Below are 15,843 nucleotides of genomic sequence, written 5' to 3' on the forward strand. Positions count from 1 at the left end.
ATCTGGGATTGCTCTGGGCTCCTAAATTTCCATCCCATTTTCTTCTTCCCCCTTTCCAAGTCACCACCTTAAGTCCCTTCACATACCCATGACATGGACCAACCCCTTAGAGAGCCAACCACTTGCCAGTCCCAAGAGAATTTAGAGAACCTAAAATTTAGAACGCTTTTTAGTACAGGTGACCAAAGTTAAGATTCCACTGTACCAAAGGGAGTGGGAAATCATTTGAAGACAACCTGAATTAGGTGGTTTCCTGAAGACTACTAAGAAACGGAAGGAACTCAGCTGATGCTTTCTCCAGCCTGCCTTGAAAGGGGGAGCAAAAGGGCCCAGTCTACTAGAGTAGAGCATTACCTGAAGGACCTGTAGAGCACATAATCCTGTCAAGGGAAGAACCCATTAATTGGTCTGCAATTGGCCAACAAATACTCTATGTGAAACTCTGAGCCAGTAGACGGACACATTCACAGTGATTAGGCAAAAGTTATGCCTGGCACCAAGGGAGTTATGTACAAAAGTCCAAAGGAAAGAGTATAGTACTTTAAGGGACCCACAGGTGGTTCAGACGCTTCAAGGGGCTAAATGAGGCAGGGAATGTAGATAAGCCATATGGTGGCAGCCTTGCTAACCCACACAGAGCCCACTTTTCAGGGTACAGAACCACCAAAGGTTATTACAGAATTCACCTAGTTGGAGTTTGTGTAACTATTGCTGGTTTGTTCAAGAGACTAATTTTTTTTTTCCCTCTGTAACCCTGGGATCTGGCACAGTACCCAATCCAGGGAATATCAAAGCTTTCTCTTCAGTTAAGCAGTATGTGTCATTCAATTCTCAAGTCAGACCAAAGTAGGGAAGGCAGCTTATCAATGCTTCTCAATGGGACTGGGGGGACACATCCTATTTGTCAAACTTGGGGAGGAGGTGCTACCAGCATCTAGTGAGTAGAGGCTAGAGATACTGCTAAAAACATCCTGAAATGCACAAGAGAGCCTCCACAACAAAGAATTAACAGCCCCAAATGTCAATAGTGCCAAAAACGAGTAACCCTGTGCTTAGTGTAACTGCAGATAGTAAAGAAAACACTAAGCTCAACCCTAAACTGTTCCAAAAACAGACCAAAGGAGGCTAAAATTATAGGGAAAGTTCTGTTCAGACTCCTCCGGACACACATCCCATCAGAGGAAAATACAACTCGTGCTGAAGGAACCTAGGAAAAAAAAAAGTGACAGGGCTCAAAAGAAGAAAGAAGCAGCTCTATATGTAAATACTCAGTGTAGGAAGAAAAAAAACAATACACAGGGAAGAATATGGAATGTTCCCACCAAATTAACAGGCCCAGTCAATGCCATTTATTATACGTGTTGAACAGTCTCTGAGACCCAAGGGCTCCCATATGAAGTTTTTTTTTTTCCTTTTTCTTTTTTGCATCAAACAGGTTCTTCCAAGAGCCTGCTCACAAGGAAGAAAAAAAAAAGAGTAATCCTCAACAAAATGAAACAAACAGGACAAGCTGAACAGTCTACATATGAAAAACAAAGGTTAAAAAACTCACCAGACAAAAACCACACCAAACACTCGTCCCATTTAATTTCCTGTTACATGCACTGAGGGAACCAAGAACATCAGACCCCAAGGCAGCAATGTTCTGAGGTTCTAGCTCTGGCTCCCTCTATGTGACAAATTCATGCACACACGCCCGCACATACCACTGACCCAGGCAGAAATACACATGCATGCACAGGTGGTAAAGAACCACAGGGGGTTGGAGGGGAAAGAGGGCTGGTCAAAAATGTGCTATCAACTGGACACTGGGGACCCAGAGAACCCTTCTGCTGCAGGCTAAGCAAGAGTCAAAATTAAAACAAAGGGAAAACACAGGATAAATGTAGGATGCTCAGAGAAGAGATTAGACAGATAAAGAGGGAAAGATACAGGGGGAATTTTGGGAAAGCAGCCTCAGAAGAGGTCTTTCTTTATTGGGAACTCAGGCAGAGGTCCTGTGACTCCAGTGATAGACTGAGGCTGAGGGAATATGCCACAGCACTACCTTTGCATCCTGTGCTCTCTCCCAAAGTAGAGGGAAACCACAGACACCCACCCTCTAGCCCTCCCCATTGTGGCTCTTAAGGACTTTCCCAAGTACCCCCCAAAAAGATGCCCCCCACACACACACACACAAAGTTAGCAAAGAGCCAAGCACAGAAAGCCTCAGTAACTCTTCTTGGTGGAACCAAAGCCAGAGAAGCCCATCACAGCTGCCATCTCATCATCCTCCTCAAATGTCAAGTCCTCCTCAGCCCTCCTTTTCTTCTCCTTCTGTTTCTCTTTCTTGTAGGCTTTGGCCTTTTCCTCCTAGGGGGGAAATCACTCAGAATCAGTTCAGACTCCTGAGCCAAACATTGCCAAGAGATAAGTGAGTGTCAAGATTCCTTTCTATCTTTAGGAGAAAATAGTTAAAGGCAAGTAAAATTTCAAGAGCAGAGGAAAAGCCACAGTAAAGATTTTAAGGAACAAAAAAGAGCAGTTTTAGCCTGTGAAGAGCATTCTCAGTTCTACATTCTCTAGTTCTTAAAAAGGTTATGGAAGGAAAACCACATAATAGCAACTATCACCCTGGGGCACAAAGTATATGCCAGTAATTGATCTAAACACCTTATGTAGATTATAAACTAAGATCTCTGATGGGAAAACTGAAGCATGGAGAGGTTAAATAACTCGCCCAAAAGTCATAGCCAGTAAGTGAAGGAAACAGAATTCTGACCCAGGCAGCCTGGTTCCATGTGCCTCTTGGGGATTAGGTATATTTGATCACTCCTATAGTTTAAAAAAAAAAAAAAAAAAAAAAAAGTAGGCCCAGACAGTCCAGGAAAAAAAAGGATAGGTTTATAGCCATATCCTTCAGATCTCAAGAGTCCCAAACAAAGGTAATAAATGTTTCCCCCAATATAGTGAAATTCAGGATACATCTATCCTCTTGAGGGTGGGAGTGGAACAAAGAAGAGAGCCTCCTCATGATTCATAATATAAAATTCAAAGCTGGTGGACAAAAGACGGAAGGCTAGCAGAGCCTTACCTCTTCTCTGAGCTCTTTCATTCTTTCCTCAAAATCATAATCTTTCTGTTTCTCTTCCATTTTCTTCTTGTTGACTTCAAAACGTTTCTTCACCTGATCCAAGGTGGAACGTTCCACACGCATAGACATGCCCAGATTTCGCTGATCTGGGTAGGAGTAACAGAGAAAAAGGTAATGGCATTACAATAACCTCAGCCCCTCAGAAAGTCTTTGACATTTAAAAAAGACTCATAAAATGCACATCAAAAATAATTATGACTGAAAAAAACTCCCTTGGTTTTTCTTATTCCCAGAAGTAGCAGCTACAGACAGCAAGATCCAAGTGACTTTCAACTGCCCTTTCTGAGCAAATGCACACTAGTCAGGACAGCTAGGCCTTGGAGAAGAGCACTGTCTGGGCTTGTTGGGAACCTAGAACAGTGTCTCATCTCAGGGCCTCCAAAAACATTAGATAATGAAGTAAAGCATGCCCTGTACTGAAGCCACTGGAGAAATTCTCAGGCATTAAAGAAAGATCCAATTGAAACCACCCTTTCTCCTACCCCACCTCCAAAATCCAGTCCCAGCTCCAGTCACAAACTACCTCCAAGCCTTACGTTTCTTTCCATTAATGTGATCCAGGAAGTTGATAGAGTCCTTCACCACACAGTCACAGACATTACAGTAATACCTAGCAAACAGAAGAAACAGCATTTGTGTCAAATCTAGCTATAAGAGTTTAATGTTTTCAACCAACAAACTCATATATTTAGGTAAATTTCCTTTTTACAAGAAGAAGACACTTCTCATTTTCATAAAGTATTACCTCTTAGAAGCATATGGTAGCCAGCCTCCAAGACGGGCCCCACAACAATCCCTAAATTCCTGATATTTGTACCTTGGGACGTCCCCTCCCAATCTGTAGTAGGATTCATCAGTGACCAAACGAATACTTCACAGTGCCTAGCAGCTCAGTCAGTTAGGCGTCTACCTTCGGCTCAGGTCATGACCTCAGGGTCCTGGGACTGAGCCCTGTGTCTAGCTCCCTGCTCAGCAGGGAGTCCGCTTCTCCCTCTGCCTCCTCCTGCTCTCTCAAATAAATAAGTAAAATATTAAAAGTTCAAAAGTGATGCTATAGCACTTCCAAGATTAGGTTACATTAAAAAAAAAAAAGTGGCTTCAGTATTAGTCTATGTCTTATTCTGGGGAAGCAATTACTTTATTGTGAGCAGCACTGTGGAGACGCCTCCAAAGCACTGTCACACGAAAGCGCTTTGAATCAAATCAATCAGGCCCACTTATGCCTCAAATGAATGCAGACCTAGCAGACACCTTCAATGAAGCCTTGTGAAAACCTAAGCCAGAATCAGAGTTAAGTCTTTCCCAGCATACTTACCCACAGAAATTGTGAGCTACCTGCTGTTTCATGCTGCTTAATTTTGGGTGAACTTGTTATTTTACACAGCAATAGATAACTAATACAGAGAGAAATGACATGAGTGGGTTGTCTAGGCAACCCAAAGACATGTCACTCACTGCTATTTTTGCCCTCCTGCTAGAAAACCTAAATGAACAGAGAAATAGTGGTGGGCAAAAGACCAGAGTTCTTGCAGGACACTTCTTCCCATGGGTTATAGCCTTGGTCTAAGAAGAAGGTGTACAATCAAGCAATCCATAACAACTACAAAATACTTTGCAGCCAGTCTGGAACCTCAACTCCCTTTATTCACCATCAACAGCTCCTAGGCTCCACTCTAGCTCTATCTAATCTCTCCCCTAGAAATGTCTTCAATAGTCCTTTCCTTCATTTTTTCCTTTTAAGATACGAAGTAGTAGTTACAGTGCTAATATGAAGAGGCCTACAGAGTGGTCCCCACCTAGAGACACTACTATGTTTGTTGAGGCTTTGGTGAGGGAGAAAGAAAAATCTAATGGTAGAATTATAGGTAACATGGTTGTTTTCCTGGGGCCAGAAAACCTCCTCAACACTAGCTAAAACCAACATAGACAGTTTATTTGACCTATTTCTGGCTCCAGATAAAGATGAAAAGTCACTCACCCTCCCATCTCAGATTGCGGCGTGGTCTTGGTAATGACAATTGTCTTCCCAAGCTTGGATTCCAGGTCCACCTTATAGTCTCTATGTCGGAGAAGCTCCCGTTTGACTGGCTGCACTGGTTTTCCTAAAATTATTATAATAGAGAAAGAAGTCCCTTTAATATTACAGTTCTTTAAGCAGAAAGGAAAAAAAAAATGCATGCAACCCAAAATACAGATGTCTGCTCTCATTTCTTTCTTGAGCCTGAACCAAGGGAACAGTGAGAACTTCTAGCAGCAGCTAGTGAAAATCTCAACAAAGGAAAAATGAAAAGCAATCCCTAAGCTCTCTAGACTTTTTATCACTTTAAAACCAACAAGTCTGGGACGCCTGGGTGGCTCAGTTGGTTAAGCAGCTGCCTCCGGCTCAGGTCATGATCCCAGCGTCCTGGGATCGAGTCCCACATCGGGCTCCTTGCTCGGCGGGGAGCCTGCTTCTCCCTCTGCCTCTGCCTGCCACTCTGTCTGCCTGTGCTCGCTCGCTCTCTCTCTCTAACAAATAAATAAATTAAAAAAAATAAAATAAAAAAAATAAAACCAACAAGTCTAAGGGCACCTGGATTGCTCAGTGGGTTAAGTCTCTGCCTTAAGCTCAGGTCATCATCTCAGGGTCCTGGGATCCAGCCCCACAATAGGCTCTCTGCACGGCAGGGAGCCTGCTTCCACCCCCCTCCCCGCTCTGCCTGCCTCTCTGCCTACTTGTGATCTCTGTTTGTTAGATAAATAAATAAAATCTTAAAAAAAAATTAAAAAAAACCAACAAGTCTAAAAGCAAAGTTTATTTATTGATTAACTGAACTGAAGGGGGTTCTTAATTTTCACAAAAAGCAAACTTTTAAAAGAAAAGCAAGGAGAGGCGCCTGGGTGGCTCAGCTGGTTAAGCATCTGCCTTCAGTTCATTTCAGGTCATGATCCCAGAGTTCTAGGATCAAGTCCCGCATCCGGCTCCCTGCTCAGCAGGAAGTCTTATTCTCCCTCTGCCCCTCACCCCACTCGTGCTCTCACTCTCAAATAAATAAAATCTTAAAAGCAAAAAAAAGATTAAAAAACTTAAAGAAAAGCAAGTATAGTCAGTAATACTTTCAGATAGATGTCCTAAGCACAACACGAAAGGAATCTTCAGAAGACTGGGGAAAATTTCTTAAAGGGGACCAACATTCAGGAAATACCTGTTACATACTTGGACTACTGTACAAATTGTATCAAAACTAAAAGGATTAGTGTGTGCAAGGTGGTGTGGAAGTGAAGTGAAAGAAGAATGCATATGTTTGAATACAGATGAAAAAAATATTTCTTTTTGTATAGTGGAATCTCTACCTAGGAAAGAAGAACCAACTCCATGACACTGTACAAAACATAGGGAACAGTAGCACTAACCACCAGCTGAAACAATCACAGGGTCCTTGGTGAGTACCCTTGCTCTTCTCAGGCTATAGGGAGGGGAAGGTCCTAATTGTTATGTTCTTCTTCCCCTTAAGTGACTTCAAGTGAAATAGTATCTTCAGTAGCAGTAATGCACAGCTGCGAAACAGTCATTTCTCTACTAAGGATTCTACTCTCTTCTCCATACTTGAGGAAAGTAGGAAATGAGCTAAGCAAAAGGACAAGAAAGCAGAGGAAACAGAGCTGGAAAACACCTCAACACTGCTTCAGTCCATTTCCTCGCTCTCATTTTTCTACATTAAGAAATCCAGAACCAAGGAGGCAACACTGTGCCAGAGGATACAAAGGGTATGAGGACATCGCATTCCAACTCCCCACCCGTTCTCCAGCTATGGCTTCGCTTCTACGATACCCATGGCCCTTGATGGAGCAGGCACCCACCATCCTTCTTTTCTCTCTCTTCCGTGAGCCTCTTCTCGGCGAGTTTCTCATATTCATCTTTGTCCCACTTTCGGCGAAAGTCCAAGTTTTTTGTCTGTAAGGAGAAAAGCGCTCAAGATTCGCTGCTAATCATATCCGACCCCTAGAGAAACGGAGGGAACCGCGTCCACGCTGGCAGGGCGTCCCCGGAACCTGTAGAGAGCGAAGACTCTCCGGACCGCACCAGGAGGCTGAGGTGGCCTCGAGACCCCAACCCAAAAGACCGCCGGGAGTCCATAGACCCTGCGCCAGGACCCCACGGGGAAGTTCTTGAACCCGGGCCACTGGACCGCAAGGAGGTGTTGAGAAGCCAGTCGGGTCAGGATATTCCGCGCTGAGAAGCCACCCTCTGCCCCCCATCCAAAACCTCTTCACACACAACACCTACCCCGCTACCCGACGCCATCTTCACTGCGAAGTGAATGGGAAGCCGGAAAATGACGTAAAAAGCGGCCCTGAGCCGTAAAGCAAGCTTGCCCTCCAATAAACTTAGAGTCTCGCGTTCTAAACGAGCTAAGGACTGGAGGACTTCTAAAACAAGCTTGTCGGCCCCGCCTCTGCACCGAGGAAATGGCGCATGCGCTTGGAGAATGTGAAGCAACACGGAAGTAAGGGCGCCTACAAATGTTTTTGCCTTGGCTTTCTAAACAAGCATCATCAAAGGACTGATTCAGTTCAACTCGTCTATTTTACAAACAACGAAACGGTTCATATCGGTGCCCTTTGACCTAGTCTAATCAATTTTGCGTGCGTTTGCCAAGAGTTTCTAAATTTTCTTTAGGGTCGAATGGGTTATCAGGAGCCTCCAGCTGCACCATTTACCTGTATGCACTAAAGATATGGCCCCGACACCAGTGTTTTTAAAAGTTGCAGCCTCCCCAGCGCATATACAGAAAGCATTTTTTGCACACTGTCTCTTTATTTTTGAAGCAATGTTATCACCCTTCGGTTAACTCATCTTTCCTTCCGGGAGGAACTTTATAGTCATTCAATCTATAGGGCACAATTTAGTCAACATGATTGGACTTGGAAAGGCCAGTCATCAGCCTACAGTCATCAGCCGTAGGGTGAAGAACTCTGGCAGACAGTTCACTATATGTTGATGTAGACATGACTGTCTCCAAGCTGGGGAGGGAGGGACAGTGGGGAGCACTGGGGAACTGTGACTTCTCCCTTCACTTAATACAGAAGCATCACCCCTGGAGGTTGCTCCTAGCTCTCAGAATTCTCCAGTGTACACTCCAGCCATTTTCTACAGCCAATGCAAAACAATCTCCTGATAACAAATCATCCAAACTACTACATTTAATATTTTATTTAATGTATTATCCAATCACTTCTAGAACAGCCACCTCCATAGGAGAACATAGAATATAGTCAAGCAATAATTCCGGCACAGGAAATTATCTCCAAAATCTCAAAAGATTAGACCATTTTGTCAGTCACCTATTAAATTCAACATTCAAGATTACTATAAAGACAGCCTCACTCTATTAAGAATGGATGGACTAGACAGATTACACGTCAAAATGAGCACTGCTATACCCTTAAGAGAGCATCTTTGTCCTCAAACAAAGGAGAAAGCAGCCATTTGCCCCTTCCTTGCTGTCTCCCAAAACTCCCTGGACAAGCCAAGGGCATGTTGTGGACAAATTTCCCCAAATTTGGTCAGAAGCCATAGTGGAAGGTTAAGTACCTGACTTTTTTTTTTTTTTTTTTTAGTACCTGACTTCTGATCTCAATGGTCTCGGCCTGAGGCAACTTTCCTAGAGCCTTGCTCAAAGCAACCATCTCAGCACCTCTTGGCAGCATTCAATGGCACTTCAAATCTGCCATCTGTCTCTGCAGTTAGAGCATGCCTCTTTCACATACCAGCCATCTGCACCCATGCAGAATAGCTGCTCACACTAGCCCAGGAATCCTCAGGGCCTCCTACAGTTCTGTACCCAGAAAGGATGGAGGAGGCAGAGGAACTTGTCACTCATCCTGGCCAGCAGTTGTGAAGTCCATCAGGAACTCAGTCCTAGAAGAAACACCTTCTAGAAAGAGCAGCAGATGGCAAGCAGACAAGGATTAAGACTCAGATAGTCTCTTCTGAATTTCAGCCACAAGATTTTCCCGTTTAATGGCCACCTGTAATGTAAGAGAACCTTCATGTGACAAACTACAGAGAGTAATACTATCTTCTTAGTCACTGCATTTCCAAATTCATTTTACCTTGCATCTGTTCCCACTACTTATTTAACCAGTAGGAAGAAGCGTGGGCTTCAAGCTGAACTAGAGAATGTATGCACTTAAGACTAAAGAGATTCAGGGGTGCCTGGATGGCTCAGTGGGTTAAAGCCTTTGCCTTCGGCTCAGGTCATGATCCCAGGGTCCTGGGATCGAGCCCCGCATCAGGCTCTCTGCTCAGTGGGGAGCTGCTTCCCCCTCTCTCTCTCCGCCTGCCTCTCTGCCTACTTGTGATTTCTCTCTTCGTCAAAATATGAATAAAATCTTTAAAAAAAAAATTTCATCTGTCCTTCTGCCCACCTAGCTAACCCTAACTGGCTAAAGGATTGCCTGCATGGCTCTTCATTCATCTCTATCACTATTAACCCTGAAGATATTTCCTTAGCCATAAGATACATATTTCTTAAAGAATCTAAGGTAAAAACACTTGGTTCCTTCTATTCCCCCACTCACCTCCTCCCTGCTGGCCACTGAACGAAGCTTGATTACGCCTTCTTTCAGTTCTTGCTCACCAATAATGACCACCAATGGAATGCCCATGTGCTCACAGTAGTGCAGTTGAGTTAGTAGTTTAGGGTTGTTCTTATACAGCAGCTCTGCCTGGAAAGGGTGAAGACAGAATAAGGGGCTTAAAAGTGACCACACTCCTCAAGCATTTCCAAAGAAATAAGGAGCTAGCTCTCCTACCAGAAGACACTTTAGTGAAGAGTAGGAAGGTTTTGAGTTCCGCCTTAGGCATTAGGTAGAAATAGCCACCTGCATGGCCACATATACCTAGATGACTTGGATATCAGTTCTACTATACCTTGATCCCAGCATCCCAAAGCTCTGAAATTAGCTTCAACCGTTCATGAAGAAAGTTCTTCTGTGGTGTAGCCACAAACACTTGGGTCTCTGTGGTCCGTATCTTCTCACCAGAAGTCTGATTAAAGAGAGAGAGAAGAAAGTAAAACTAATAAATAACTTCCTGTGCATGAATACTTAAAAAAAAAAAAGACATAAAGAATCATCAGAAAACAGTCCAACTGTATATCCACAAACATGAGTTTTTAGTCTCCAGCTCCACTCCACCCCTACCTAGCACCTACCTTTATCCTCTGTTCCACAATGGCGAAGATTCGCTCCACCCCAATACTGAGCCCCACACACGGCACTTTGTGGCCCTTGGGGTCAAACATGCCCACCAACCCATCATAGCGTCCACCAGCAGCCACACTGCCCACATTGAGGGACTCCTCAGCCTGAGCTGGGGTCTGTAGTAGCACTGCTTCATAGATCACTCCAGTATAGTAGTCCAGTCCCCGAGCTAGGCTTAGGTCAAAAGAGATCTGTGGGAACAAGACCATAGTAAGTCCAAAAAAGACTCAGAACACTGAGAACCCCAAAGTTCACCAGGAAGTCCCCTCCCAATTCACCTTACCTTCTCAGCAATTCCAAATAAAGTCAGGTATTCAAATAGCAGCTTCACGTCCCCCAAGCCCTCTAGGGCCTGCTTGTTCTGGGATAGTCTAGAATCCTGGAACATTTCCTCTATTAAGGATACCCCACCTGGGGAGACATATGGGGAGAAGTAAGGTCTGTGCTTTCACCCAGATGTGTTTTACCCAAATTTATTCTTAATATGCTCCAGCTAATCCTCACTTTCTTATTAAAAAAAAAAAAAAAATCCTGGGGTGCCTGGGTGGCTCAGTGGGTTAAGCCTCTGCCTTTGGCTCAGGTCATGATCTCGGGGTCCTGGGCTCTAGCCCCACATTGGGCTCTCTGCTCAGCAAGGAACCTGCTTCCCCCTCTCTCTCTGCCTGCCTCTCTGCCTACTTGTGATCTCTCTCTCTCTGTGTCAAATAAATAAATAAAATCTTTTAAAAAAGAGTCATTAAAAAAAAAAAGTCCTGATCTCTTATGACGACTCTCCTCCTCTGCCTTTGCCATCTGAAGACATAAAGTGGTTATTACACTAAGTAAAAGGGAAAGTAAATTCAGGCCAGACTCTGGCACTTAGCTTATCTTTGGAAAGGAGCTGTTTCAGGGGCACCTAGGTGCTCAGTGGGTTAAGCCTCTGCCTTCGGGTCAGGTCATGATCTCAGGGTCCTGGGATCGAGCCCCACATTGGGCTCTCTGCTCAGCAGACAGTCTACTTCCTCCTCTCTCTCTGCCTGCCTCTCTGCCTACTTGTGATTTCTCTCTCCACCAAATAAATAAATAAAATCTTAAAAAAAAAAGAAAGAAAGAAAGGAGCTGTTTCAGAGATAGAAGTTGTACATACCTCCCCTTCAGTTCTATCACATAGCTCTGAAAACGCTGGTTCTTACCATGACATTGAACATAGTCACCAATTCTATCAGCCACTTCAGGAGCCAGGCCTTTCTTTGCCACCATCTCATGTCTTACATCATTCCACGATACCTGCACAAATACCCAAACATTAGTCCACTTCCAAGATCCTTCTTCATCTAACTGCAAATGTCACGACTAGCTAACACTGTACTCAACAAAGTCGGAGACAACTTAGAAAATGCAGTCACAGTCAACAAAGCTTTTGCACAGCAAAGTTCAGGTCTTGCTTCAGAATATCTCCTTACCTTCCCCAGAGAAAGCTCATTTCTAGTTACTGTCTCCTTATTTTTCTCTAGGGGTATAGATTTGAGGGCAGGGCAGAGATTCTGATATGGTCTATTGAAGCATGTCTTTTTAGTTACCTTGTCTAGTTTGTCTATTGAGGAGCAGATGGCATGGAACTTGCTTTCAGGAACACCACAGACAGCCAACATCCCATCCAAAATCCGCCGATCATTGACCTGTGAACTCAGTGGAAATAACCCCAGTGCCTTGTCAATGCCCTTTCCCTCAAAACAAGGGCAGTCCCTGTTAGCCTGTCTCATAAAAAGGACAGAAAATAATTTCCACAGCATCACTATATAGATGAGATACAACAGCTATACTGAGAAAGTCCCAGGTCTATAGGCTTAAGGGCTGGAGTAACCTATGTTTTAGGAGAGCACCCAGATCAAATCCAGACTTCTCCCCTGAGTCCTCAGCCCTAGTCTCACCTTAATGAGAAAGTCCCCCAACTGCAACCCACTTAGGATTTCACACATAATCTTTAAGCACTCTGCATCGGGGATCATAGGGTCAAACTGACCAGCAATGTCAAAATCCTGTAGCAAAGAAAAAGGGGAAAAAACAAAATCTTCACTGAGCAGCCAATTCCCAGATTGCAGATCCCCAAACCTGTATCAATGCTGGTCACTTACACACTGGCAGAACTCCCTGTAGCGGCCTTGGACTATGGTTGGGCTCTCTCGCCGCCACACCTTTCCAACATGGTAGCGTTTCATCCTCTTCACTTTATTCATAGCGAGATAACGAGCAAACGGAACCTCACATAAAGAGGTTAAGGAGAAAGCATACTGCCTCCAAAGCTTGGGCCCAGTGTACAGACATTTGGGAGAACTGGGCCATTACCAATTGGATCTCATCCACTAGGACGAAAACAAGGACGTTCTGTCTTGTTTCCCACTATCCCCAAGGTCTAGCAGTGCTTGACATTCAATATATATAAATGAATGAAGGAACCCCATCAAGCAAAAGTGCAAGTTCAGTAAAAAAGCAGAGGAAATTGGCCTGCTGCCCACTGAATGAGATAGAAATGACCCAAGAACTCCAAGTATGGGCTACTCCTTCCCATTCAGATCAATTCTCAACCATTTCAAAATAGTCAAGTTTCAGAACCTGGATTTGCCAACTTCTATGTCAATTTTTTTTTCTCTTCTTCTTTCTTTCTTTTTTTTTTTAATGCCAATGTTTCTTAAAGTATAGGTTGAGAACCACCCGCCTCTTCATGACCCCAGGTGCCTGTTTAAAATGCAGATTGTTAGATTGCTGAACCCCAATCCAGGTACAGAATTAATATCTGGGGATAAGGGCCAGAAATCTGTATTTCTGCAATCTTCCTCAAGGGAGTCTGATACACAATAAAAGTTAAATGAATGTTTCAGGCCAGGCTCTGCTGGCAGAATTGCCTTCTGGGAAAAACTGGAAGTAAAGGCTGATGCAAACAGACCTATGGGATCCCAGAGGCACTGCTGTCCCTTTTGTCAAAGAAAACCCCCTGGATTTGGAAAGAGATGTCAGTTTCCTAACACTCAGAAAGATACAGTAAGGTCATAGCGCAGGGACAACAGCTCTCCACCTTGATCCTTCAGATCATAGATTAGCCCAGAGTCCTCTCCATACTTCTCAGTGAGCATTTCCTGCAGGGATCAAACAAAAACCACCACAGTTCAAAGGAGGACTCCAGAACACAGGCTAAAAGCTCTTTGGGAAACTGAAGGCAAGTAAAGAAATGGAGTTCTAGCACTCTCTTTTCTCCTCTTACCTTAAGTTCAAATGCTGGAGTATCTAATCTCTTTGCTCCATGACGTTTAAAGCAGCCAACAACCATATCGAGAATTTTCTCCCTTATAACCATCTGCTGGGGACTAAGATCTCTGGTGCCCTAGAAACCAAAAGTAGTCATGGTGAAACCACAGACAAAAAAAAAAAGATCATTTAAGACAAAGGGTTAAACAACATCTATAACTGAAAGTCGGAAGTTGAAATCTCTTTGAGTTCAGTTGACTGAGCCTGATCAGTATCTCTAGAACAGTGACTTTTTAAAAACTAGTCTTAAAAGACATTAAGATGGATTAGGAAGAGACAAGCAGAGCAGAGGGCAGTCCTCCAAGGCACTCTAATAGGACAGGGTGGGGTAAAGGGGATTACCTTTGGTGTCTTAATAATAAAATTTGATTTTTCTTGATGTGGTTTCAGTTGGGACGTTAACACTGCCTCTGAAACCTGGCAGAAAATAGAATGTGAGATGTGAGCCACAAGACTGGCCAGACCTGGGACATCACTGGCCCTATGGACAGACCTGAAAAGACCTCTGGTCTTGAGCAACAGACAACCTGAACACTGTTTTATCCATTTCAGTCTCCGCCTCCTCCAAAACATGCATCATATTTGCACTATATACTTAATACACATAAGATAACATCTTTATCATATTTGGAGGTTTTTTTAAAGTTTTTTTTTTTTATTTATTCATTTGACAGAGATCACAAGTAGGCAAAGACGCAGGCAGAGAGAGAGAGAGGAAAGCAGGCTCCCTTCCAAGAAGAGAGCCTGATGTGGGGCTCAATCCCAGGACCCTGAGGTCATGACCTGAGCGGACGGCAGAGGCTTAACCCACTGAGCCACCCAGGTGCCCCAATATTTGGAGTTTTTAAATGCATACCCTGTATTTGGACTTTTTAAACGTCTGGAAAAGCTTAAGCACCCAAGAACAATGAAGGCATAAAACAACCTACCACTACTGCCACCAACCATCTAGGAGTAGGGATTAGTATGATCTCCAGTTCTTAGTTCCCACTCAAAGAGCAAACACATGAACATGAATTTTTAATACAGAAGCAATGGTCATTAGGTTTAGAGACATGGAAAAAGTAACCTAAAGACGGAAGGGAACGCACAACATGCCTGGTTGAGGAGAGAATAGGAATGGATATCCAAACTGAACTAAAAAAAATCAGACTGGTAGGATGCTCTAACTGAAAATTAGTAACAAAAGATCTGAACCCTGCTGTTCAGGAGAGCACAAAGGATCTGCTAGGGTCTTTACCAAAGTAAAACTGAATTGATAATTTTGTTTATTAGAAGCAGGCTGTATGTCCTTCCAGAAATATAGAGAGTGTGGTAGTTCCTTATTTTGGCAGATTGTCTCCTCCAAAGGATGGCAGTTCAAGTCCACAGCCCTTCCTCTGCAATTCCAAAATCCCAAAATTTCTAAAAACCGCAAAGTGGTTTGTTTTGGGGTTTCTTTTTGGGGGGGGAAGCTTATTTTGAGGTAAACTCTAATGTGAACTCAGCCTACCTGTGGTCTTCAGTCATCTCACCTAACGGGACTATTTAATATACTTTGCTTAAGAATGTGTTTGACCCCAAGAGGTTCACATTAGGGATTGTGGACCTATGTTAAAAGTGCTCCCTTACTATGTATCCGTAGATAAGTCATTTAACCTTGCAGACTGTTTCCTCAACTGTAAAATGGAAATAATCCCAACTTCTCGAGATTGCTATGAGGATTAAATGACAAAGCATCTAAAATGCTTAGTTCAGTACCGGTAAACTACTCAGAAAAACCCGACTGTACTACTGGACTGCACGCTGCGAGTCCATGCTTTCAGACCTGGATATCCTGCCCCAACAGACCACTCAGGCTGGCTCACCTGACTATGAAAATGGACCTCCCTGATGCACACAAGACCGGACGGTCGCAGGAGCTGGCTAAACAGTGAAGCCCAGGCCCTCTTGTGCGGGAGTCCGAACGAGGGCATCATGTAACAGGAGGCCGCCTTTCCGAGACAGGAGCCAAAGGACCTGGGAACGAGGCAGGTCGGACCCCACCCCAGCGAGGGTGCAGACCGCTGTAGAGGTTAGCCGCAGCACCGGCGAAAAAGCGATCACTTCCGCATCTTCCAAAAACTGAAAGCCGGCTCTAGACCTCACGGGCTCCGTTTCAGCTTCAACACTTCCGGTAGTAGCCGGAAGTGGTTGTTGCG

General features: G+C 44.0%; 2 protein-coding genes across 5 annotated transcripts; both read right to left on the minus strand.

Annotated features, from left to right (window-relative positions):
- Positions 1-1,310: 1,310 nt before the first annotated feature.
- ZMAT2 (zinc finger matrin-type 2) lies at positions 1,311-9,132 on the minus strand. 3 transcript variants are annotated; one of them, XM_080803405.1, is made up of 7 exons: positions 7,401-7,567; positions 6,974-7,067; positions 5,112-5,235; positions 3,670-3,743; positions 3,074-3,219; positions 2,217-2,352; positions 1,311-1,449 (listed from the first exon to the last, which is right to left on the minus strand). In XM_080803405.1, exons 1-7 carry the CDS (start codon positions 7,416-7,418, stop codon positions 1,340-1,342), a joined length of 702 nt encoding a protein of 233 aa, XP_080659531.1. In that variant the 5' UTR covers positions 7,419-7,567; the 3' UTR covers positions 1,311-1,339. The 3 variants fall into 3 exon arrangements, with proteins under 3 accessions (XP_080659531.1, XP_080659532.1, XP_080659533.1); XM_080803406.1 differs by lacking the exons at positions 1,311-1,449; positions 7,401-7,567 and adding an exon at positions 8,959-9,132 and having other exon boundaries at positions 2,124-2,352; XM_080803407.1 differs by lacking the exon at positions 1,311-1,449 and having other exon boundaries at positions 2,124-2,352.
- HARS2 (histidyl-tRNA synthetase 2, mitochondrial) lies at positions 8,302-15,824 on the minus strand. 2 transcript variants are annotated; one of them, XM_080803403.1, is made up of 13 exons: positions 15,511-15,824; positions 14,006-14,080; positions 13,620-13,739; positions 13,399-13,494; positions 12,496-12,621; positions 12,292-12,399; positions 11,941-12,039; positions 11,554-11,647; positions 10,665-10,792; positions 10,333-10,572; positions 10,050-10,166; positions 9,698-9,844; positions 8,302-9,145 (listed from the first exon to the last, which is right to left on the minus strand). In XM_080803403.1, the coding sequence occupies exons 1-13, from the start codon at positions 15,619-15,621 to the stop codon at positions 9,086-9,088; spliced, it is 1,521 nt and encodes a 506-aa protein (XP_080659529.1). In that variant the 5' UTR covers positions 15,622-15,824; the 3' UTR covers positions 8,302-9,085. The 2 variants fall into 2 exon arrangements, with proteins under 2 accessions (XP_080659529.1, XP_080659530.1); XM_080803404.1 differs by lacking the exon at positions 14,006-14,080 and having other exon boundaries at positions 15,511-15,808.
- Positions 15,825-15,843: the final 19 nt, after the last annotated feature.

This window comes from Martes martes (assembly GCF_963455335.1).
Source record: "Martes martes genome assembly, chromosome: 5".
In the NCBI taxonomy this organism is placed as follows: domain Eukaryota; kingdom Metazoa; phylum Chordata; class Mammalia; order Carnivora; family Mustelidae; genus Martes; species Martes martes.

Coding starts and splice junctions, on each gene's coding strand:
- HARS2 (XM_080803403.1), bottom strand. CDS start 15,621: ATGATGCCCTCGTTCGGACTCCCGCACAAGAGGGCCTGGGCTTCACTG. Junction 10,573..10,664: donor TATTTGGAATTGCTGAGAAG/GTAAGGTGAATT, acceptor TTGTTCCCACAG/ATCTCTTTTGACCTAAGCCT. Junction 10,167..10,332: donor TTGTGGAACAGAGGATAAAG/GTAGGTGCTAGG, acceptor CTCTTTAATCAG/ACTTCTGGTGAGAAGATACG.
- ZMAT2 (XM_080803405.1), bottom strand. Junction 3,744..5,111: donor CCGCAATCTGAGATGGGAGG/GTGAGTGACTTT, acceptor TCTGTTTGCTAG/GTATTACTGTAATGTCTGTG. Junction 3,220..3,669: donor TCACATTAATGGAAAGAAAC/GTAAGGCTTGGA, acceptor ACTCCTACCCAG/ATCAGCGAAATCTGGGCATG.